This window comes from Archocentrus centrarchus, chromosome 2, assembly GCF_007364275.1.
Source record: "Archocentrus centrarchus isolate MPI-CPG fArcCen1 chromosome 2, fArcCen1, whole genome shotgun sequence".
In the NCBI taxonomy this organism is placed as follows: Eukaryota; Metazoa; Chordata; class Actinopteri; order Cichliformes; family Cichlidae; genus Archocentrus; species Archocentrus centrarchus.
The window spans coordinates 31,231,309-31,255,513 of NC_044347.1; the positions used below are offsets into that span (position 1 = coordinate 31,231,309).

Consider the following 24,205-nt stretch of genomic DNA (forward strand, 5'->3'; position numbering starts at 1 on the left):
GAAGAAGGTGGGCTGATCTGAGGAATCATGTTTGCTTTTACATCATGTGGATAGATCATGTGGCTGGATGCACGTACATCACCTACCCTGGGAACACCTGGTACCAGGGTGCACTATGGGAAGAAGGCAAGCCAGCAGAGACAGTGTGATGCTTTGGGTAATGTTCTGCTGGGAAACCCTGAGTCCTTCCATCCATGTGGATGGCTATAACCTCTCTCAGCAGGATAATGCTTCCTGCCACAAAGCAAACATGGTTCAGGAAAGGTTTGGGAGCACAACAGTGAGTTTGAGGTGTTGACTTGGCCTCCAAATTCCCCAGATCTCAATCCAGTCGAGCATCTGTGGGATGTTCTGGACAAACCCATCCAGGCATGGACTCCATAGACCCCTGAAGGTGTGCTGTGGTATCTGCTGCTAACATCTTGGTGCAGAGACCACAGCACACCTTCAGGGGTCTATGGAGTCCATGCCTGAATGGGCCAGAGCTGTTTGGCAGCAAAGGGGGAACAACACATCAGGTAGGCGGTCATCATGTTATGTGTAGGAGGCAGCCAGCACCACCCTGTTCCTGAAAGGGAGCTAACTTTAAACCTGTGATTTCTGCAGATATCCGGCTGAATCCTGCTCACTGGCAGGTTCAACAAACACCTGGAATGTGTCCCCTCAACCAGAAATGTTTAATAAAAGTTTAATATTGGTTTGTTACTATCTTTAATATCATCACTTTATAATTTATGAGCCGTCCACTAACTAAGACAGTAGTGATGACTGCTGCTCTGATTCCCAGCCCAGGATCAAATCTGTGAGGGTGTCAGGTGATCCCCGCACTCGGTCCCTTTGGTGATCCCTGGTTAAAACCTGCAGGCACTGTGGAAGAGGCCGCAGACGTACAGGACACTGTTCCATGGACCTCGGCTCAAACCCGAGTAACTCCGAGTTCAGGGTCAGACTCAGATGCTGGGAATGTGTACGCTGTTCCCCTCAACATTTCATTCATGACTCATTCTTTCAATAGTTTGAGGGCACAGACCACGGCCTGCATGTGCATTCACTTTGTGTTATATTGTGTAGGTGACAGTGAATGTGTGATGAGTTTATTGGTTCCTCTGTACTCAGAGGCCATGATGCAGGACCTCTCACTGATGGTGTGAAGCTTCAGGGCTGAGGGTTAACATAACGAACAGTCTCACATCGCTTTGCAAAAGCATGAGACCTGAAACCAAGATAACAAATGGTTTTAAACCACCGCGCTCTCCCTACACCCCAGGCTCGGTGCTGTCAGCAGATATTTGTTTTTGTGATGCTGCTTTGTGTCAGTTTGGGAAGGTGGTGAGAAATCCTGTCGTTGTGTTTGCAGTAGCAGGTCGTCAGAAGCTGGAGAGATGAGGATTTGGTGGCTTCCTCCAGATGGCTCCTGATCTTTAGATCTGACTCCTGATCAGTTTGTAATGGACTGATTTAAACCAGAATGAGTTCTACATGATGAAATGTGCAGGTGTGAGTCTGTCTTCATGCTTTCTTCTAATACACTCTGTTCTCTTTTTTAAACTCAAATCAGACCTTGAGGTATTCAGTATTTCCTCTTCATGCTACTTTAATTTTAACCCCACTTCTTTAGATTTCATTTTAACCCCACTTCAGGGAAGAAGATGTAAACCAAATGTAGCAGAAACTGGAACAATCACTGTGTGATTGTTTGTTACACAGCGCCCCCATGTGGTCGCAGAGGATGGCTGAGTACCAGAGATCTGAAGCGTGTGCTGAGTGTTTCCCTGACACTGGAAGTGAACAGCAAATGTAGTTACAGTGCAGATGGTTTGAAGTATTGTAGAAGGTTGAGTCTGTGTGTGAACTGAGACGTGGGACTGGATCAACAGTGCAGAGACAGCTGAGTGAGCTCTGATCAGTGATCTGTCAGGGAGAGGCTCCACCTAACATTTCTGAATTACGGGCAGCACGGTGGTTAGCACTGCTGCCTCACAGCTACAACGGCAGCTAGAAGGTCCTGGGTTTGAATCCACCTTGGCTCAAACCTCTCTGTGTGGAGCTTGCATGTTCTCCTCGTCCAAAGACATGCAGTTACTGGGGTTAGGTTCACTGGCTGCTCTAAATTACCCACAGGTGTGAGTGGTTGTCTTTCTCTCTGTGTCAGGCTGGTGACCTGTACAGGTGTACCCCACCTCTCACCCTGTGTCAGCCGCGACCCTGAACAGGATAAGAGGATGGGTGGATTAATAAGTGTATTAGTTCATCCTTGAAGATTGTTTGTTTCAGCTTTCTATTCTCACTGTCTCACTTTCTGTGTTATTGTGTTATTGTGGTGAGGTGCAGAGAGGCAGAGAGCACCACTGCAGGAAAACAGCTGTTTGAAACAGAAAAAGAGAGAAATGTACACACACACGATATAATATAATATAATATAATATAATATAATATAATACAGTATATTATATTATATTATATTATATTATATTATATTATATTATATTATATTATAATATAATATAATATAATACATTATATTATATTACATTATATTATATTATAATATAATATAATGTGTTTATATGTATTCCAGTCAGGCATGTGTCAGGGCAACTAACACTGAGGCCCTGATTGTTTTCATTATCCACTTCCTGGGTTTAGCCGGGCGGAGAGTACTACAGGATCAGTTTGTATTTACAGAACTGTAGCAGTGTGCAGCTGCAGCCACTGTGTGTGTGTGTGTGTGTCTGTGTGTGTTTACGTCACATGAAGAATAATTAAGCTGAAGAAGAAGACGACAGTCTGAAGTTAGTGAAGGAGCTACAAGAAGAAGAAGAGGAAGAGAGGAAGGGTGCAGGGGCTGAGATGGCAAAGATAAACAGAAGAAGGCGAGCACTGACTGACAGTACTTAGTACTCTGAACTGTACTTCTGCTCTCGTACTACTGCTGCTTACTGCAATAGTACAACTGGAGATGTGACTAGGAAGGCTGGGAAGGATTAAGTCAGCACTAATCTCTCTCTAAACACACACACTCACCTTGTGTGTCTTGTGAGCAACCTTTGGCATGTGGATTATTGACTCTGTAGCCTCTGCTGGGTGGCCATGTTTGAAGTCTGTAAGTGTAGCAGTTTAGTGTTCGGCTAACAGCTGCTGAAGTGTTAAAGGCACCCTATGTGCTAACTTTGTTTGAACCCCTGTGGTGGACGTGTTGCTGTGTTGGAACCTTGTAAATATTCTAGCTTCTTCTGTAGATACTTAAGTGATTAAAATGGATTGATCTGAGTGTTTTTGTCTTGTATAGCTGTTAGGGGTAGGAGTAGGGTTAGGGGTGGGGGTGGCAGCTCTTTGGATACAGCTGATTGACTCTGTGTCTTGTGATTTCAGGTCATGTCTCACGTGTGTGTGACTTCAGTGCAGTGAAGCTGGTGTCACAGCTGTAGAGTTGAGTGTTGCACTTATTAAAGGGTCCCTGACGTCCTCCTCTGGGACTTGCTTTGTGATTTGGACTCCTTGAAATCCAGGAGTGTTGTAGTTCATTCAAACAAAATGTGAGACCCCCGCAGCAGGACAGATTCTCCTTCATGGATTCGGAGCCGGGATCAGATGCGGATCTGGAACGTGAGACTGGGCTGCAGGCCTGTAGCCGCGAACCTGAAGAAACAAGCGTGGAGACAAACGGAGACGGAGAAGCTACATGGTTACAAAATGACAAAGGAGGTGATGGAGACTGCAACTCTGCATCCTCATCCAGCTCCTCTCTGCCCTCCTCCTTCACTCCTCCTTTCTGTGTGGAGGAGGAGGAAATCCAGAGCGGCTGCTCCAAGTCCTTCACTGCTCTCAAGCTCTTCACAAGGAGGTAAGACTGAAAGAGGTGTAACATCAATCAGTGACCAGGAGGCGGAGCTATTGCCTTGGTCAGATTTGTCAGACGCATAGAGGCTGTTGTGTTACACACAGACACCCACACACACACACACACACACACATGGCCCTGTGCATTGTTGGTCAGACACTGAGCTGTAAATCAGCTCTGTGCAGTGAAGGCTTACTTCACTGTTATTTCCTGCTCATTCTGTCACTCAGGGCAGGGTCGTGTGTGTGTGTGTGTGTGTGTGTGTGTGTGTGTGTGTAACCTTGCCACTGGGTCACTAGTGATCATGTGGACCGGGAACACGATTCCCACGGCAGCGAGGGCTGTAGTTGTCATGTCAACAGAAACAGCGATGACAGCTGTGCCTCCAGCTTGGCTTCATACACCAATGAAGTGGGAGGAAGATGTGCAACAAAACAAGCACCAAACTGAACTCGTGTCTATGTAACTCTTTGCCCAGTAAACATGCTGGAGTTATTGTACCAGGTGATCAGCAGTTATAGATCATTTCTAGAAGCGCACTTCCACATAAGCTGGGACACTGTCTGCAACAAACTGTATCTACAGACTGAACAGAGACTGATGTTCCTCAGTTTCAGAGGTGGGAAGTGACCAAGTACAAATACTTCGTTACTGTACTTAAGTAGATTTTTTTAGGTATCTGTACTTTACTTGAGTATTTATTTTTCTGACTACTTGTTACTTTTACTCCCTACATTTTTACACAAGTATCTGTACTTTCTACTTCTTACATTTTCAGACAGACTCGTTACTTTTTAACACGCCAGAGACAAGTTTGCATTTCCGGTCAGTGCGCCGTCAAACATCAAGCGATCTGAGCCTAAACGGAGCAATAATAACATATAACAATAATAACATATAACAATCGTTATGGCGTATCCTCCATCACCGGGGCTTATCGGGTAGAAGAAGAAGAAGAAACAGCCTTTATTGTCCCACAGAGGGGAAATTTGGGTGTAACAGCAGCCGCAGTTATTATAAATATAAATAAAGATATAATAATTCACACTATTAAGAAAAGAATATATATAAAATCAACAAACAATATTAACCTTAATACTACTAATAATAATAACACTATATACAATGTACATGATGTGCCTGTGTGTTGAACCTTAACAGGCCGGACTATTTACAGTATATATATATGTACAAAGGCATTAAATGCAAAAACCCATATAAATAATGTATCATAATGTAAATAATGTAATGATGTTGATCACTCAACAAATCTTTTTAATGATCATTGTCTTTCCATTCTAGATGAAGTTTGTCCTGTTAAAACCAGATTAGCTCCTGCTTCAAAACCTTCACCCTGGTTAAATGACAGCATTCGCTGTTTAAAGTGTGACTGTCGTAAAGTTGAGCGCCTATGGAAGAAAACTTGTTTACACGTTCATTTGCTTCATTTAAAGCATCTTTTAGTTTCTTTTAATAATGCAGTCAAAGATGCAAGGGCGGCCTACTTCTCAAGCCTGGTCATACAGAGTAAGGAGAATCCAAAGGTGTTATTTGACACAGTTACTGATATCCTTACTCCTGCTCTACCTGTTGTTCCAATTTCTTCAAATGAAGATTGTAATAATTTTCTTTCTTTTCTGGTAGATAAGATCTAATATTTCCCCATCTGGTTCTTCACTGACCGTACCTGCTCCAGCTCGGCCTGTTATAGAAAGTTTTTCTCCTATTTCTTTAATCGAGCTGGAAAAATTAGTGGACTCAATGAAAGCATCTTCTTGCTCTCTTGATATTCTACCTACCTCTCTGTTCAAAAATGTCTTCTGCCATATCAGTCCCTGTGTGCTTTCAATAATTAATACCTCACTGGTCTATGGTCAAGTACCCACTTATTTTAAGAACACTGTCATTCACCCACTTTTAAAGAAACCCAAGCTTGACCCTTCTATTTTCAACGGTTATAGACCAATTTAAAAATTACCCTTTTTATCTAAGATTCTGGAAAAGGTTGTATCTAAGCAGCTGATAGCCTTCATGGACAAACACAATATCCTCGACAAATTTCAGTCTGGTTTTCGTAGGTTTCATTCCACAGAAACAGCTCTTGTTAGAGTTTCCAGTGATATCTTGTTGCGTAGTGATGCAGGAGAGTGTTCTGTCGTTACTTCTGCCTTTGATACTGTTGACCATCAAATCTTGCTCGATAGGCTGAGACATTGGGTGGGTGTATCTGGGTCTGCTTTAGAGTGGTTCACTTCATATCTATCTGAACGATGTTTCTGTGTGGCTGCCTCTAGGTACAGGTCCTCTCCAGCCTCTCTTGCTTGTGGTGTGCCTTAAGGTTCTGTCCCAGAGTCCTTATTATTTTTATTGTATTTGCTTCCTTTACAGCATATCCTGAACACTTTTGAGGGCATTTCTTATCACTGTTACGCGATGACATTCAGCTGTATATTTCCTTTAAGCATGAACATGTCTCTAAGTTACAGTTGCTGATTATATGTTTAGAATCCATCAAAAGTTGGATGGCTGATAACTTTCTCCAACTTAATGATGAAAAAACTGAAGTCCTCGTTTGTGCCCCTCATAGATTTATACCCAGGATAATGGACGCTCTTGGTCCTCTTGGCAAATTTGCTAAATCTTCCATCAGGAACCTTTGACTCTCCGTTCTCTTTAGATACCCACGTCAAATCTCTGGTTCACTCTTGTTTCTATCATTTATGGAACCTTGCTAAGTTCAGTCCCATTGTGTCACGTGCTGAACTTGAGATTACTATCCATGCATTCATTTCCTCACGTCTGGATTATTGTAACGCTCTGTTTACTTGTCTTAGCAAAAACTCCCTGGAGCGTCTCCAGGTTGTTCAGAATGCTGCTGCGAGGCTTCTGACAAAGTCTTCTAAATATTCTCACGCTACACTCTTACTGATCCAGCTGCACTGGCTCCCCATTACTTTCAGAGTCCAGTTTAAGATTCTGGTCCTCTCTTATAGAGGTCTTCATGGTCAACCCCCGACTTATATCAGTGAACTTTTGCATCCCTACATTCCCCCCAGGTCTCTGAGGTCATGTGATAAAGGCCTGCTGGCCATACATCACACAAGGCTGAAAACTAAAGGTGATAGAGCTTTTGCTACAGTAGCTCCTCGACTCTGGAACTCTGTCCCCTTGTGTATAAGAACTGCAGATTCGGTGGTATCTTTTAAAAAACAGCTAAAAACTCACCTTTTTAGGCTTGCGTTTGGTTAGATTATTATTATTTTAATTTTTTTATTTAATTTAATTTTATATGTATGTATATATTTTGTCCTCCTTACTCCAGTTGTAATTTGTTCTAATGTTGTTTCTAATGTTGTGAAGCACTTTGTCTTGAGAGACTCTATATAAATAAAATTTTACTTACATTTATAGCGCTATAATCAGGGGTCACAGCGGGCCGGACCGAGTCCGTAAGTTGTGCTCGCGGCACATAAATGTGTGGCAGGTAATTTTAAGTGCAATGTTTCTAAATGCTCAACAAATATCAGCAAACACACAAAGTGTGTGCAGTTTGTCACACAGTGTGTCTGCTAGCTAAAAGAAGAGCTTTTACTTAAGTAAAGATGTTGAACCAGTACTTCAACGTTTGCCAAAGTATTTTTTAACACAAGTACTCTTGTCAGTACTTTTGCCACCTCTACTCAGTTTAAACGTGAAGGCTCAGCGTGCCGTCCACACGTGCAGGTTACAGCTGCAACATGCAAACATGGAGAAAGACCGTGATCCACAAACACCAGCATCTAGGTAAACACGGATGCTGGATCCTCTGGACCAAAGAGCAGAGGGACCACCACGTTGACAGGCACGTTGTGGGGGCCACGCTAACTCCTGAGGACCATTTAGAGCTGCTGCAGTGAAACCTGAGCTAAATGTTCCAGCTGCTGCATCATTGTTTCACTGTGATTGACGGGTGTGTTTGAATTCAGCCTCTGTAGCAGGGGTAGGGAACTCCAGGCCTCAAGAGCCGGTGTCCTGATCCAGCACACCTGAATCACATATAGAAGTCATTAGCAGGACTCTGGAGAACTTGACTGCAGACTGAGGAGGTAATTCAGTCATTTGAGTCAGGTGTGCTGGATCAGGGACACATCTAAAACCTGCAGGACACCGGCTCTCAAGGCCTGGAGTTCCCTACCCCTGCTCTGTAGGTTCATCATTTCCTTTTCCAACCAACGATGCAGCATCCTTAGATTACCCAGAACATATCAGTGCAGATATGCAGCAGGAAATTCTCCATTGAGATCTGCTGTGTTTTTAAAATATCCCTTTACTGTTTGAACTGTATTTCTGACACAGCATTCCGATTTCTTTGGAGTTGGGTTTGTGTTTTATGTCCATCACCTGAAGTTTCACAGCATGTAACCTGACCTGATGATGGGCTCGTTAGAACCGGGAGATTCTCAGTGGATGTCGTTTCCTTCTACAACAGGATTTGCTGCTCGGTGCTTTTAAAATTAGCAGCTCTGTGTGAAATCAGACGTGTTTCAGTGGGTGCTGTGAGTTTAGCCCATCCTTGGTTCACACCTGAAGCTCAGCGAGCCTTTGAAAGAGCATGATGCTGTCAGAATCACGCCTTTGTTCCAGTTTCCTCTTTCAGAGGCATTTACTGTGTGTGTGTGTGTGTGTGTGTGTGTGTGTGTGTGTGTGTGTGAGAGTGTGAGAGTGAGAACACTTATCATACAGCTCTGCATTCGGCTTGTTGAGGAAATACAGTAGTTATTTTAGTCCTCTCTCAGGCTCTCTGCGTCTCAGGGCCACGCCCTCGCTCTCTTCCTGTTAGCACACCCCCAACCCTCCTCCACACACACACACACGCAGACACACACACACATCCCCCTGTTCCTAATAGCGGTCACTGTACAGTGGGGTTTAGTCTAAGCTCGGCACATAGATGAGGACGAGGAGTGGAATCGTGGATGATAGATCTCTGCTCTCTCTGACAGGTTGGCTTCTACTTTATTCTATTGTTTTTAAACTATGTGTTAGGGTAAAAAGTATGCTGTATGCTTAATTTAAGATCAAGTAAATACTGATTTTTAGTACGCATTATTTTCTTAATTATAATAATGTCTCTGTTGTGGTGCTGGCAGTGAGAAGTAAAGTGAAAGTGTTTGGTCCCCAGCGTGAGGTGAACTCGCTGATACTGAGGCTCTGTGGGGTTCCTGGCAGGCTGATGCAGTGCTGTGTACTTCCTAGTTCAGCTCAAACTTGGTCAGTACTGTAATGCTGAGGAGTCAGGCTGCATGGATCAGCCCAGCAGCACACTTCCCTGTAAGATGACATCACAACTGTAGGTTTTGTTCAGTGTTGACTCCAGTACAACACAAAGATTCAGCCTCTCAATCAATCACTCCTCCTCTGTTAAGGAGTGCCAAAACTGTGTGTGTGTGTGTGTGTGTCTGTGTGTCTGTGTGTAATCCAGAGGTTAATCTGGTAATCACCTTTTTTTACTCTTTTGCACTCTGGACAGTTTGGGGAAAATCTGGGATATTTTTCCGTGGTTGTAGGAGTTGAAGGAAAGTTGCAGTGAATGTGTGAAGATGCCTTTTGGTAACACAAAGGCTGGAAGCAGTGGCTGACAGTGCTGGGAGCTATGGCATTTAGACAGCAAATATTATGTGTAATTTTGGTCTTAATAATATGAAACAAAGTCCGAGGGGTGCTGGAAGTGACAGTACGTGTTGGGGGGAACGATGAGTCAGTGCATTCAGAAGCAAAAGAAGAGTTTAAATAAAGTGATGCGTCTGTGTTATAGAAATGTTGGTTTATAAAAGATGAGTCCAGCAGTCACACATGTAAATGCGTTTTGGGTGGATGGGTGAGGGTGGGGGCGGAGAGGGTGGGACACTGCTGACTTCAATTGATACAGTTAGATGGTGCAAGGAATACTTCGAAGACCTCCTTAATCCCACCGACATGCCTTCTGTAGTGGAAGCAGAGTCTGGGGACGAGGGGGATGACCCGCCCATCACTGGGGGTGAGGTCACTGAAGCAGTTAACAGCGCCTTGGTGGGAGCGCCCTGAGTTCCTGAAGGCTCGGGACATTAAAGGGCCGTCTTGGTTGACACGCCTCTGCAGCGGTGCTTGGAGATCTGGGGTGGTGCTTCTGGATTAGCAGACTGGGATGGTGGTTCCCATCTTCAAGAAGGGGGACTGGGGGGCTGTGCTCCAACTATGGGGGGTTCACACTCCGCAGCCTCCCCGTGAGCTTTGGGTAGTGACAGAAAGAATGAGATTGTGGATACAAGCAGCAGAAATGAGCTTCCTCTGAAGGGCGGCTGGCCTCTCCCTTACACATAGGGTTAAGAGTGCAGTCATTTGGGAGGGGCTCAGAGTAGAGCTGCTGCTCCTCCACATCGAGAGGAGCCAGTTGAGGTGGCTCGGGCATCTGATTAGGATGCCTCCTGGTGAGGTGTTCCAGGCATGTCTTAGCAGGAGGAGGACCCGGGGCAGACCCAGGACAAGCTGGAGAGATTAAATCTCTCGGCTGGCCTGGGAATGCCTCGGTGTGCCCCCACAGATAAGCTGGAGGAGGGAGGTCTGGGTTTCTCTGCTTAGGCTGCTGCCCCCATGACCTGGCTCCAGATAAGTGGAAGAAGATGGATGAATAGATGGATGGATGGTGACACAATAGTAATGAGAACATGGCATGGCGATTTAGGAGAAGGAGGTTTGATAGGAAGAGACCGAGCAGTATGATCAAGGGACTGCATTTTGTTTTATTAATGCATACTAGAGATGCTTGGCTCCTCATGATGATGGTTGGCCCCCGAACAACATCAATCCAAGTTAAATATACACAGCCTGATTGTTTGGCTGCTCTGAATCCTTGACTCGGTCCCCAGTGCTCTGTGGATGTTTTCAAACTCATTTTTTACGGGGGCTGGGGGGTGGGGGTGGGGTTATAGAGGGTGACGGTTTTCTGTGGCCTGTTCGGTTCTCCCCCCAGCTTTGGGTGGGTGGGTGAGCATATGTGGGGGTGGGGGCAGAGAGGCAGAGGTTATTATTGCTTCCAGGAAATCTTTTTTCCTGCAGGCAGGTGAGCACATGAACGCATCACATCCTCTGTGTGAAAGTCTGATCTGAACAGTTTGGAGAAGATGAAGCTGCAGGACTGAAATAATTATTGATTAGAAAGCTCATTAGTGTGACCCACATGTGCACAGCTCCAGGTGTGCATACACAGTTTCATAAATGGTTCATTTTTGCAGGCATTATACAAATCACAGCACCCGCACTAAAATAGTGTGTTTGACTGTCTCTTTGAAGTGGCAGCATTTTCTCCTCAGTGGTGGAAAAATACAGATTGGGGTGCAGGGTGACTAAGCAAGGCAAATTAGCATGAGGCTGCAAAAAAAAGCACCAGAGTGGAACGTTCTGTGTGTTTCTGTGGATGTGGCTCGGGTGGAGGAGGACTGCTTCATTGTAATCAATCCCAAATGAAGTCATACAGTTACTGTGTCACGTGCACTCATCGTGCTGTGTGAGGCTGCAGGTATTTATTTCTAACACTTTGGCTCTGACTCTCATTCATTTCTGCATTTTGATACATTTCAGATGTGCTGTAACAAATATGAAGTTCTAAATAAGGGTTGAGGGCCCTGAGGATTAAATGCATGACACATTTTTATTATTCATTGCAAGCTGAGTTTGAGTTACTTTGGAGCTGTTCCAGCTCCACCTTCACGTGTCCCACCAGCTCTAATGAGGTGCAGTCAACGAGAGATGAAGCTTCAAATCACGTGTGATGAGATGGGAACAGATGTGTGCAGAGAGGGAAGTTCAGAATTCCTGTAGGGGACATTTTTTTGATACATTCAAAATGACACATTTGCTCTGCTATCACAAATATTGCTGTGTGGGATGTCAGCAGCTTAATTTGGGATAGCAGAGCCTGTTTATTCATGTGAATGCCAGGAATTGTTCTGCTTTTGTGTCCGTTTAGCTGTGCAGGGCTCTCACACAGAAAAATAACCTTTGTAGACTTTGGGGAAGTTTTGGAGCTAACGAGAAACTTTGTGCCAACAATGAACTCGTGTTACCCTCGTGTGCTCGTTCAGGCAGAGGTCACTGACTGGACTGAAGTGGAAGAAACGGACTGAAACAAACTGCCGTCAGTGGAAGTTAGAATAATTTGATAGCTATGTGGGTTAGCTGCAAAACCTCTTATAATAAACTCTCACCAGAGCGTTGGTGTACAATGATAAGGGCTGCCACTTATTGTATTGCTACAGCAATGAGGCTTGTTTCAGGCCAGTAGAGGAAAACCACACTGATGTAGAGCACTCTTTGTGTGTGTGTGTGTGTGTGTGTGTGTGTGTGTGTGTGTGTGTGTGTGTGTGTGTGTGTGTGTGTGTGTGTGTGTTGCAGTCCGCTGTTGTTCATGTAAATATTTAACCCAACAGAATGGAGTGCTGGAAAGTGTCATAGCCTGCGGCACACTTACTGACAGCACATCTTCATGTTCCCTGCAGTGCAGCCAGGCCTTAAATGCAGACCTGCCTTCAACGGCCTCTTCTGTTATACCACCCACACCAAACGTGCACCCATTAATACAACACAATTTAAAGTGTGTTGCAGATTTGCTATGAGTGCATCATAATTTTGAGTGAGAGGAATACATCGTGAAACATCAAGGCCAGCTTACTGTGAGCATTCGACAGGATGGTCGGGTCTGATTATTAATGCGTCACGGTGGAAGCAGAAGGAGGAAACCCTGAAGGTTATTTGTTCAAATGCTTGTGAGCCTGCAGTGTGAAAATCTACCTGTCCTGTAAATAATTAGTGTCCTCTGGGTGGCTCGCGCTGCTTCTTTTTGAGACAGACTGCCTTCGGTGTAAACATCTGCAGCTGTTCATGTTAAAAGGACGCTGTGAGCGATCAACTGTGAGACTAATACACGAGAACATGAAAGAACAGGTGAAGTGACATTTTTAAAATGGGCTCTGACTTCTATGGTTCTATAGTTTGTACCCATGAAGAAGGTCCTTTTCACCCAGACCACTAAGATGAACGTACCCAGAACTAAAGATGCTCTCTGAGCCTGGATCAGCCTCAGTCACATTTTAAAGCAGAATTGTTCTTATTACTAATGTCATGACCTTTTTGTGGCATTTCAAAGGAACACATTAGTGATTTTATCCCACTGTGTCAGTGAGAGATCTAACACACGTGAGGTGCAGAGAATATTCACTTCTATTAAAACAGTTGAGCTCACTAGCATGAGTTGAAATGTGAGTGCAGACCTGCAGTGCAGCGGGTGCTTTGGAACAGCACGATGTGTATGCACAGTATTTCCTTATAAAGCCTCATACAGTGACATGAAGTTTTCACTCAGACACCCGAGGGAAAAAAAAAATCTACATTTAACATCCCGATGCTCTGAGCGCTCCAGGACAGGCTGCATTGTAACTGTCAGTGGGCTGCCATGGAGCTCGGAGAAGGGAAGCACTGGAAAACTTTGCACATGTTTGAGAACACAACTAATGTTTAATGTTGCAAACTTTAAAAAGTGATAAATCAGATCTGAACACGACCAGTTAGATTTATCAGGAGCTTGCATGTGTCGTGCATCACAATAGCCTGATTATTGAACAGCATGGTGCAAGCAGTCAGAAACAGTGCTGCTGTTTAGAAATCTGGATGGACATCATCATCATCAGTGATAAAGCTGCACGTATTACTAGAACATTCCAGCATTTAACAGGAGTTACATACTTGAGCCCGGCTTAGACCCCCAACGTGCTCATGTGTATGCACATGAATGTGACAGCACTGAGACTGCCGTCTGGTTTCAAGTCCAACTTCACACTGATAAGTACCAGCTCATGTACCACGTATACAAGTACCAGGCCATGTGCCATGTATATAAGTACCAGGACAGGGTATGACACAGTGGGCAGAATAAGCGTTTGAATATCACATTAGGTCATCAAAAAGGCGAACAACACAATGAATGACTAAATCTTTGTGTAGATCTCTTTTTGAAAGATCTACCTACACAAATAATAAATGAAGCAGATAGATGGGTGATGGTGTAAATCCTCTGTCTGGCAAAACCTTGGGTTAGAGCAGTGCTTCTCAATTATTTTCTGTTACGCCCCCCCCTAGCAAGAAGAAAACTATTCGTGCCCCCCACTCCCCACTGTGACTATCCATCTCTGCATAACATTTTATCCTTATTAACATTAAAGAAAAAAAGAAAGACATATGGTCAAACTTACAAAGAATAACTTTATTAAATCGTGTTTTAAGTCTGCAACAGAAAAGATTTTAAGTGCATCATTGCCTGAAATTAAAAATAAATAAATCCTTGTTTAAACTGTAAACATGTTTGACCAACTAGACACAGCAAACACACCGGTCTTTCCTCTTCTCCAACTGTAGTGACAGTGAAGCCAAGCGCTAAATACGCTTCGTCGTATTTCCTCGTCTTAGCTTTCGGGTGACTTTCTTTTGTCTCATTATCTTTGTCTCTCTCCGCTTTTCTTTTCATCCCTGTTAAAAACTTTTTCATGTTGGGGGTTGTTATGTTGAATAACGGAGGCTATAGGCAGAACGCAGTCGGAGCTTTCTGTTGACTCAACACTGCTAACCAAGGCAAACCTGTTGTCTTGTAAGTCGTAAAATGTTGCACTGTCGCAAACGTGACAGAAGTAACAATGACAGCGCCACTGCCGCCTACTGTAGTGGATGCGCAATTACACTTTATACTAGTACGGCCCCCCAAAAAAAAGCCTGTTCCCCAGGGTCACACGCGCCCCCCCCAGGTATCGCACCGCGGCCCCCAAAGGGGGCGCGCCCCACTATTTGAGAACCACTGGGTTAGAGTGAACCCTCTGCCATCATTACCACACAGTTGGTGTCAAATGATTCCAGGCCTAAATTCCTAAATTAGGGAGTGACCTTCAGGGAATGTTAAGATATTTCTTTTTTCACAGATGAGCAGGTTCACCCTGGGCACCTGTGACACGGAGAAGCCGTGGAGAACGTCGTGTCTGCTGCTCTAGTTGCACACGTGATGACCTGTTCTCCACCCAGTAGTGCTGGGAGCTGGAACTGCTGGTGCAAACCCAGCTCTGTGTTCTGTGCCACTTGGTAGATAAACAAAAAATGTATTTTTACATCTTTCTAATGCTAATGTAATACATTTTTAAATATTTGTTGACAGCCCTGCTGTGTTGATGTGCAAATATAGAATCAGTTATTACTGAGTACTTTCATCTGGTCCCCCCCGTTGTGGTAGGGGGTTATCAGTGGAGAAGGCAGCTGTTACATAACAGAAGACACACCACAGGGAAGAACACAGTCAGAAGAATTACAAGATGATTAGAAGGAGCTGTATACACACTCACTCTGTTACTGCGGTGTGTGTGAATGGTTTTGGTAACTGAATAGCTGCAGAGTGACGGTCCAACACATATATGTGTAATAAATTGTTATGGTTATATAAAAGCAGAGGGCTTTGCTGTAAGCATCAAAACGTAGCCACATATAATGAATTAAGCAAAGACTGAGTATTATTACTGCTCTAAACAAGTGTTTGAAGTGTGTAACACAGCCACAGTTAATAATCATAATAACAATCATAGTGGATTATAATAACGACCCTTCTTCACAGTAAGCTGTAAGAAGTGCATGCTGCTGTGCTGATGTGTGAACTGTGTAACAGAGCGGTTAGTCAGCCCTGTTCTTCACTGCTGAATGTTAATTACCGTAAGTGAATGATGGAGTTTCAGTGGGCTAATGAGCCTCTGTGATGGGACTTCCTGTTATACCCGTGGTTTCAGCTGCGCCGATCTGAACGACACATTTCTCACTCAGCTGTTCCATCCGACATGAGCATGATCTTCAGTTCTGCTCTTATACGTTCACTTAGTCACACCACATGTCAAATTTTCTACCCCTCTGTCTTTATCATCCCATCTGCTGTGCTGAGATAGGTTAGCTTGTGGTGGTGTGTACCTCGCTCTGTTTCTTGTAAGTTCAGTGGTGGAAACACAAACCTAGAAAAAAACGGTGCCAAATGTTCTTCATTTCCTTTCCCATTCAGTCATTTCAACTGTAACACAGAGAACTGAATATTAGATGATGTCTGTTCAGATAATCAGCACCCCTTTTAATTCCAAGCTTTTACGCATCATTCAGGTGTGCTTGAACTCAGCAAAGTGAAGTAAATGTTGATGGCCATCACTGTGGAAACCTCTGCTGTTCTGGTGTGGTAGAGCACGTTTTGAGTCCCTGGATCTTTCTGCACCCTTTGAGCCATCTTGGTTTGGATCTGTTATCATCAAAAAATGTTCTTTGCCCTGCAGCACACCAACAGTATCTAATGCCCCCAAAGCTGCTGTTGCAGGTGGTTCTGTTACACTAATATCTGAGGAAGGGTTATGACTTAATAATGGATTAATCTGGTTATGTATTCTGAGTCTTACCAAAAAAGGCCGAATCGACCATTTGATAAATGCCTCTGTTTAAAAAAGAAAACATCAAAAACTGTTTTGATTGTTTTTTTTCTTGGTGTGGCTTTTAAAGGGATAAGGAAACTTTAGAATATCATCGTTCTGCAGGGACAAAGATTATTCATGAGTGGAAAACATTCAGAAACATTTCGATGCATCCATCGGAGTGTGAGTGCCTGAATGATAGACGCACAGAAAAATGCTTGTGTGAATGTGTGATTGGGTGAATGAGCCTGGTAGTGAAAGAGCACTTTGAGTGCTCAGAGTCGAGAAGCAGTACTGGCAAGAACCAGTCAGATTTCCCAGTCTTCCCAGGAGTGGAAATCCCAGCAAATTCACCCCAATGTCAGACCATGCAATTCGCAGGGAATTCTCAGAGAGCTCCATCTCAGACTCTCCAGGCCTCAGTCAGCATGCTAAATGTTAAAGTTCATAACTGTACAGTTGGAAAAGCAGTGAACATGCATGGCTTGTTTGGAAGCTCTAAAAAGAACATGCAGCACTTGTAGGCTTGGCAAAACTGCCTCTGAGCAAACCAGAAGATTTCCTGTACAGGTGCCAATGTGGAGATGTTTCATCATACAGAGCACTGCCTCTAGAGAAAATCAGACACTATAACAAACACGTCATACCACACGGGGGTGGAGGGCTGATGATTTGGGCTTGTTTTGCAGCCACAGGACCTGAGCGCTTTATAAGACAGTCAACGCACAAGAGTCAAATGTGAGACCATCTGTCTGACAACTAAAGCTTGACCTAATATGAGTCATACAACACTACGAGGCCGTCCTTTCTTTTTATTCTTTATACTTCCTGTAATTTCATTATTTTATGGCATTTATCTGGTGTGTCTGATCAGCAATACAGCAAGCTCCTCAGCTGGGAGCGGTGCGTGGAGTACAGTGATTACTGTGAACGTTACTGAACTGATGGGCTGCTGGTGTGATGAAGAGCAAAGCCAGCCATGATAAAATGAGCTGGACATTTCACACTTTTACAAACCGCCTGTGTGCTGCCTGTCACATACTCCTGATAAATATCTAAACTCACTTCCTGTTTATGGTGTCCACCGAGCTGAAGGTCAGTACTGAACGAGCTCCGTGTAGAATTAAGTCCTCCCTCCACAAAGGCTTCTTTTCTGGTCCCTCGAGCACATTCATTCTCAAGGGTAACATTGTTTGGACAGTGTCCTCAGCCAAAGGACACAAATTCATATTTCAGAGATCAGAGAAGATGTTGATACAAAGTACTGAATAGCTGGACTCCCGTCCACAGAAGTCTGATTTAAAGCACTCACACCTTGCAGTCAGCATCTCTCTGATGCTGCATGGTCACATTTCCGAGTGCTTTCTCATCTTACCTTTATCCCGCTCTCCCGGGAACAGCAGAAACTGACACGTCAGCAAAACATGGTTCCCCGAATATCTGAGGTCCTGCAGGGACACTCTGACACTGCTCCGCACCGCGACCCCCCCCACCTGATGGGCTCATTTATCTTTTTAGAAACCGGATCAGGAATCAGGAGCTGAGATTTCTTTCATATTTCCACTTATAAAACCCACAGAAAAGAGAGTGATTGATTTGAAATGTGTCGTTACATTTGAGCTCTTTAAGCTCAGTTCTTCTTCTGCTCATTAATCATGTTGGACCTGTGAACGTGACACTGATGATAACTAACATGGGCTGCAGGTGCTGCAGGCTCACAGTCCATCTGTAATCCAGGTTTAGGGAGCTTCTCACTGTGGTGACCATATAACCCATCTATCATTTATTAAGCTATTAACTGAACTCTGTAACTGATCATAAACGAGTTCACTGCAGCTGAGTGATATCTGTTGGAGAGGATTTCAGGATAAAGGTCAACAGTATCACTGACCTTTACTGACTGTTAAATACTCCAACAATACTCCTGTCACCACTCTAGAATTTCAAACTTGATGTCAGTACCCAGGAAATACTAAATATTACTAAATATCCAATAAGCCACTACCTTATTGATAACCCATTGACAGCTAATGTGGCTACAGGATAAGTGGCAGTAGTTAAAGGGCAGCCAGGTTAACATTAACGATAGCTGTTCAGTGCTTCGGTGACTTCTCTAAAGTGCTGTTGGTCAGAGCTGTGGGGGTGTGTGTCTGTGTGAAGATGTGTGGACTGGAGGAGGGTTTGTCCTGATACTGCTCTGGGAGCGGGGGAGGACGTGCAGCCAGACTCGAGCTCAGCCTGCTCCCCCCGTGAGCTCGACTGCTGCACATAGCTAGCATATGCTCGAAGTTGAGCAGTTTTTCCGTGTGCTCATCACAGTCAGCCTAAAGGAGCACTAATCATTCACACTGTAAATAATGAGGGAAGTGACTGTACGGTCAGCATGTGAGTGACTTGGAGCAAAGCAGCACTGCATCAGGAAGCTCCAGCCGAGCAGCCGGTTTGAATCAGCTCATTTCAAGGAGAAGTTCATTTTAGTGGTTAGCCGTAGCTCATTCATTGGTATGTTTTCACACAGGTTGATGTCAGCAGTAATGACAAACAGAGATTTCATTAACACCCTATCTGCCCCTTCAGCATTTCCAAAGGAGGAGTGGAGACAGAGGTGAGATGCCCAGCAATAGCTAGACCCTCTTATAGCAGCCTTGGATGGAGGGAAGCTCTTCTGCTGCATGGACATGTAAACCCAACAAACAGGCCATATCTGATATCTGACCTGGTGTCAGTGAAGACACAGAAAGGGCACTGCTGCATATCTCCTCAGATGCCCCATATCATTTTGAGCAGCAGTATATTATATTGCCCTCTAAGACAAGATGGATTTCTTTTTCCAACTGCATTTCGGTCGACGTCAAAAAAGACAAAAGCATTTTGCTGCAGTGCGTCACAAATGTCCTGCTATTCAGACCAGTAAAGCCAGGAGGCGCTCGAGTGTCGGTCTGCCCTCGGTGGCACTGGTGCAGTCCAGGCGCTCCTCCATTGGTTTGCCTCTAGTTGGTACTGACCAACGCAGGCGCCCGAGCGTCGGCTTACTGGTGGCCAGTGGACAGAAACGGCAGTCTATCATAGAGCTGGGGCTGGGAAGCACAAGTGAAGGAGCATCTGGAAGAGGAGCAGAGGTCACCGTCAAGAGAGGAAGACACACGTTTCATAATCCTCCCTGCGATCAGCGTCCCTGTTGCACAGTCTCCTGTGCACGCCATTCTAAGGTAAAATCTATTGAACCTCATTTACTCGGATCCTCTATGTTACTGGCAAGTTTAGTCCAGATGGGCACAGGACTGAATAAGGAAGAAGAGGATGAAGAGGAGCAGGATCTCTCCCAGTGCTCCTGTTCTGAGTCTGATGGAGAAGCAGAGAGTGATAAAGAAGTGGAGAGCAGGGCTGATGACGTGAGCTACACGGCTCAGATGCACCTAACACAGGCTGTCGTTATGGAAAACATTAAATCCCGGCCCTTACTCCGGCCTCCTCGCTGTCTGAGAAGAAATTCCTCACACCTGCTTCCTTCAGACTCCGTGTTTCAGGACAACGACTCGGGCTATGGAGTCTATGGCCGATATCATCCACTGGGGTCGAGTCACGCTCACGGTGATTCGAAGAACACAATCCCCACTTCCATGACCAGCCCCAGTCTGCGCCAGCTGGCTTCAGCAGAGCTGAGCTCTGATGTTGGGGCAGCAGCAGCAGAAGGTCCCTTATCTGGTTCCACGCTCCATAAAAGCTGTTCCTCACCTCTGGATGGACCCGACATTTACTATGACCCCCACCTGGAGACATGGGAGAACTTCCTCTCGTATGTAACACACACATCAGGCAAACACACACACACACACACACATCGGGCAAACACACACACACACACACACATCGGGCAAACACACACACACACACACACACATCGGGCAAACACACACACACACACACACATCGGGCAAACACACACACACACACACACACACACACACACACACACACACATCAGGCAAACACACACACACACACACACATCGGGCAAACACACACACACACACACACACACACACACACACACACACACACACACATCAGGCAAACACACACACACACACACGGCAAACACACACACACACACACATCGGGCAACACACAACACACACACACACACACATCGGGCAAACACACACACACACACACACACACATCAGGCAAACACACACACACACACACACATCAGGCAAACACAAACACACACACACACACACACACACACACACACACATCGGGCAAACACACACACACATGCAAACACACACGCACACATCGGGCAAACACACACACACATGCAAACACACACACACACATCGGGCAAACACACACACACATGCAAACACACACGCACACATCGGGCAAACACACACACACATGCAAACACACACACACACATCGGGCAAACACACACACATGCAAACACACACACACACACATCAGGCAGGCACACACACATCAGGCAGGCACGCACACATCAGACACACACACATCAGACGCTCAAGCACACACACACAGGCACACACACACACACACAACATCAGGCAGGCACACACACATCAGGCAAACACACACACACATGCAAACACACACACACACATCAGGCAGGCACGCACACATCAGGTAGGCATGCACACATCAGACACACACACATCAGACGCACACACACACACATACAGGCACACACACACACACACACACACACACACACACACACATCAGGCAAACACACACACACACACCTCAGGCAAACACACACACACATGCAAACACACACACACACATCAGGCAGGCACACACACATCAGGCAAACACACACATGCGCACACACACACACACACACATCAGGCAGGCACACACACATCAGGCAGGCACGCACACATCAGACACACACACATCAGACGCACACACACACAGGCACACACGCATCAGGCACGCACACATCAGGCACACATCAGACACGCACGCACACATCAGACGCACTCACACATACACACACATCAGACACACACACATTAGAACAAAGCATGTGCTGTACTGTGGGAGCCACATTCATTACTGTTAGGCTGTAGGCTGTCAGTATTTTCAGTCTCCATGATGATGATGATGACTATGGTGATGATCACATGACACTGGTGTTACCGCAGTAGGATGTGGCCTTCAGGGCTGGATTTCTGCTGCTGTGTTTGCATAGGCAGCTAAAAATACTGTTTGTGCAGCCTGGCTGATATGAAGACTGGAGGTAACCCACAGGTTGCTGCTCAGATGTAATCCTCTCATGATAGTTTTTGTACACAATGCCAGACAGAAATAAGCATAATAAACAACGTGGCCAAACTAATATCACAACCTTTGGTCCAGTTTTCTTGCAGCAGCTTTATGAAGTGTAGAAATGAGCATGTGCCCGTGTATTCTCCACAGAGTTATCACACAGAGGCCCGTTCTCTGCTTGTATGGCTGTCATTACAAATACTGCAGTGAGGAATGTAGCTGCAGTCAAAGCACGATGAAAATCATTAAAGACTAAAGTTTACATTCACACCCCCCCCCCCCCCCCCCCCCCCAAGTTCAGATGCAAATATAATGTAAATAAGGAGATGTGGTCACAAGCAGCTTCTCTGGGGCCCAGAGGCGACTGTTGTTGTGACAGCAGTTGCGTCATAGAGCCTAATATAGTGTGTGACTATATAAATATTGACTGCAGTTCTAACAGAAAAATATGCAGAACTAACAGTCCAATAGAATTACACAGCTACGGGAAACATGAGGATCCACACTGGAGCCTGTTCAGTGTAAAGATGCAAATGAGGGAAAGTTTACCAGAAGTCATTTCTACGCTTCCTCAGTGATGTGTTACTATATGAAACATTTTAATGCCCCTCTGAGCGCTCCAGCAGGCACAGCAGCCTGTTTCTGACCTCTGAGTGTTTCTACATGTTTGCAGCGGGAGGCGGCTGGAGGCCCAATCACACTGTAGCAATGAGAAGCTAAGCACACACAGTGAGGACGTGTGTTTGCTGATCATTTCTTTGTAACGATGCTTCGTCCATTAAATCTGGTCCCGTTGGAAAGCCTGTTTATGGCCTTAACTGTGAGGAGACTGCACCTGTGGGCTGAGCAGCAGAGCTGAGTCTGTGGCTCTGAGTTTATCCATCATGTGGTCACTGCTCAGCTCCTGCATTCGTTTTCAGATCGGCTACAGTAAGCAAGCTTCAGTTGGTAAGACAGTCAACGCACAAGTTAACACAAAATGTTGCAACTGAACACAAAGGCTCATGGAGGCAACATTAAAGTCACGTATGCCAGAGCAGAGGGTACGACAGTGGAAAATAATAGACGTTATGGGGTTATGGCTGTGACGCTGCATGCTCTGATCACTGATTTTCTCTCTTCAGCCTCTGTGATGCACACACGCACCCACACTGTTCCTGGATCTGTGGTGCTCATTCAGTTCAGTTTCATTTGTAAACAGCAGTCACCTCAAAGCTTAGATGAAACACTTGTTACCAGTAACATATCAGTCCCAGCCGTAACTGCCCACACACAACTGCAGCATTTACGCTGTGCAACTCCCACACACCACCCACACATCAGCCAGAGTCATAACGAGCAAATATCACATCTGCTGAGCAGCAGGCAGCTGACTCATACATAGCTCGTATTGTATGCAAATACATAATAAATATTTATTTTCCAAATGTAAATAAGAGAATTCAAAGTATACAAAAATCTCCACACCAGGAGTAAAACACAACTCTACACGAAGGCTTTGAAACGGCAAAGGCTGAGGAGTGACGTGGTCTGTGGGGGGGTGCAGCAGCAGCACTGACGTGGGCTCCAGCTCCAAACCAATGGAGCCTTACAAAGTGTGTGTGTCTGCGCAGACCTTCACATCACTTTTTCAGATGTTACGCTAACTCTTTGTTTCTGTTCCTGTTTCCAGGAAAGCCATCGCCAAGTCCGGTCTGCACCATCTGCCCTGTCAGCCCGGCACATCCTCTCTGACCAGGACCGACCCGGAAGCTAATATCCGCAGCACCGTGGACTGGAGCGTGAGTCTGGGAATCAGTGTGAGACGGGAAAGCGTGTTAGGCCACAGCAGCAGCTGTTTGGCTCTGCCGCCATGGCAGAGTGACATTATAACGCTTATGTCTCATCAGTCACTCGTCACAGAGGCTCCTTTGGTAGTGAAATTATGCTGGAGCATAAATAAGGCCTCATCAATAAGTTTGATGTCTCTGCCAATGAAAAGCGTCCTGACTGACCTCTGGATGACCTCTGAGACATTTGTGTCCTGTAAAAATGATTTGATACACATTTATTTTTTCCTTACTGGTTGGCCGTGGATTTACTCAGTCATTTTCACAATGATGTGAACACCAGAAACAAAAGCTGGTGTTTGATAGTATGCAGGTAACCCAGCTCTCTGTGTGTGTCTGTAGGAGTCCGCGCTGTATGGAGATCATATCTGGTTTGAGACGAATGTTTCTGGAGACTACTGCTATGTGGGAGAACAGCACTGCATTGCCAGGATAATGGTTAGTACCTGTGATCCGTCCTCTTAGCTGTGTGTTTGGGGTAAAGTATGATGTGCTGTCAGACTCAGTGTTTATTAGCAGCTGTGCACAGAAACATGCAAAACACCTGCTGCCACTTATTCCATTAGCAGCTAATAAAAGGTTCACCCAGACCACAAACTAATAATGTGGACGAGCTCTGTTTGAATCATCTTCTTGCACACTCTGTGCTGGCTGCTCAGTCATTTACCAACACACTGTCAGCGGTTTAGCTGACAGTGTGTTGGTACACAGAGGTTAAATGAAGCAGCAGTGGTAGGTGAGAGTGGGAACCC

The 24,205-nt window shown here is 45.2% G+C and overlaps 1 protein-coding gene across 6 annotated transcripts in view; it reads left to right on the top strand.

Annotated features, from left to right (window-relative positions):
- LOC115797851 (diacylglycerol kinase zeta-like) overlaps positions 1–24,205 on the top strand; it is a 94,433-nt gene that overhangs the window by 11,027 nt on the left and 59,201 nt on the right. For 3 of the 6 annotated variants that reach the window (XM_030754377.1, XM_030754394.1, XM_030754386.1), the window contains exons 1-4: positions 8,702–8,823; positions 18,904–20,122; positions 23,297–23,405; positions 23,796–23,891. In XM_030754377.1, coding sequence (XP_030610237.1) covers positions 19,143–20,122; positions 23,297–23,405; positions 23,796–23,891 — 1,185 coding nt within the window. In that variant the 5' untranslated portion in view covers positions 8,702–8,823; positions 18,904–19,142. Of the gene's footprint in view, positions 1–2,646; positions 3,104–3,372; positions 3,845–8,701; positions 8,824–18,903; positions 20,123–23,296; positions 23,406–23,795; positions 23,892–24,205 lie in introns of those variants that run through there. The other 3 variants (XM_030754403.1, XM_030754417.1, XM_030754411.1) reach the window with 2 other exon arrangements.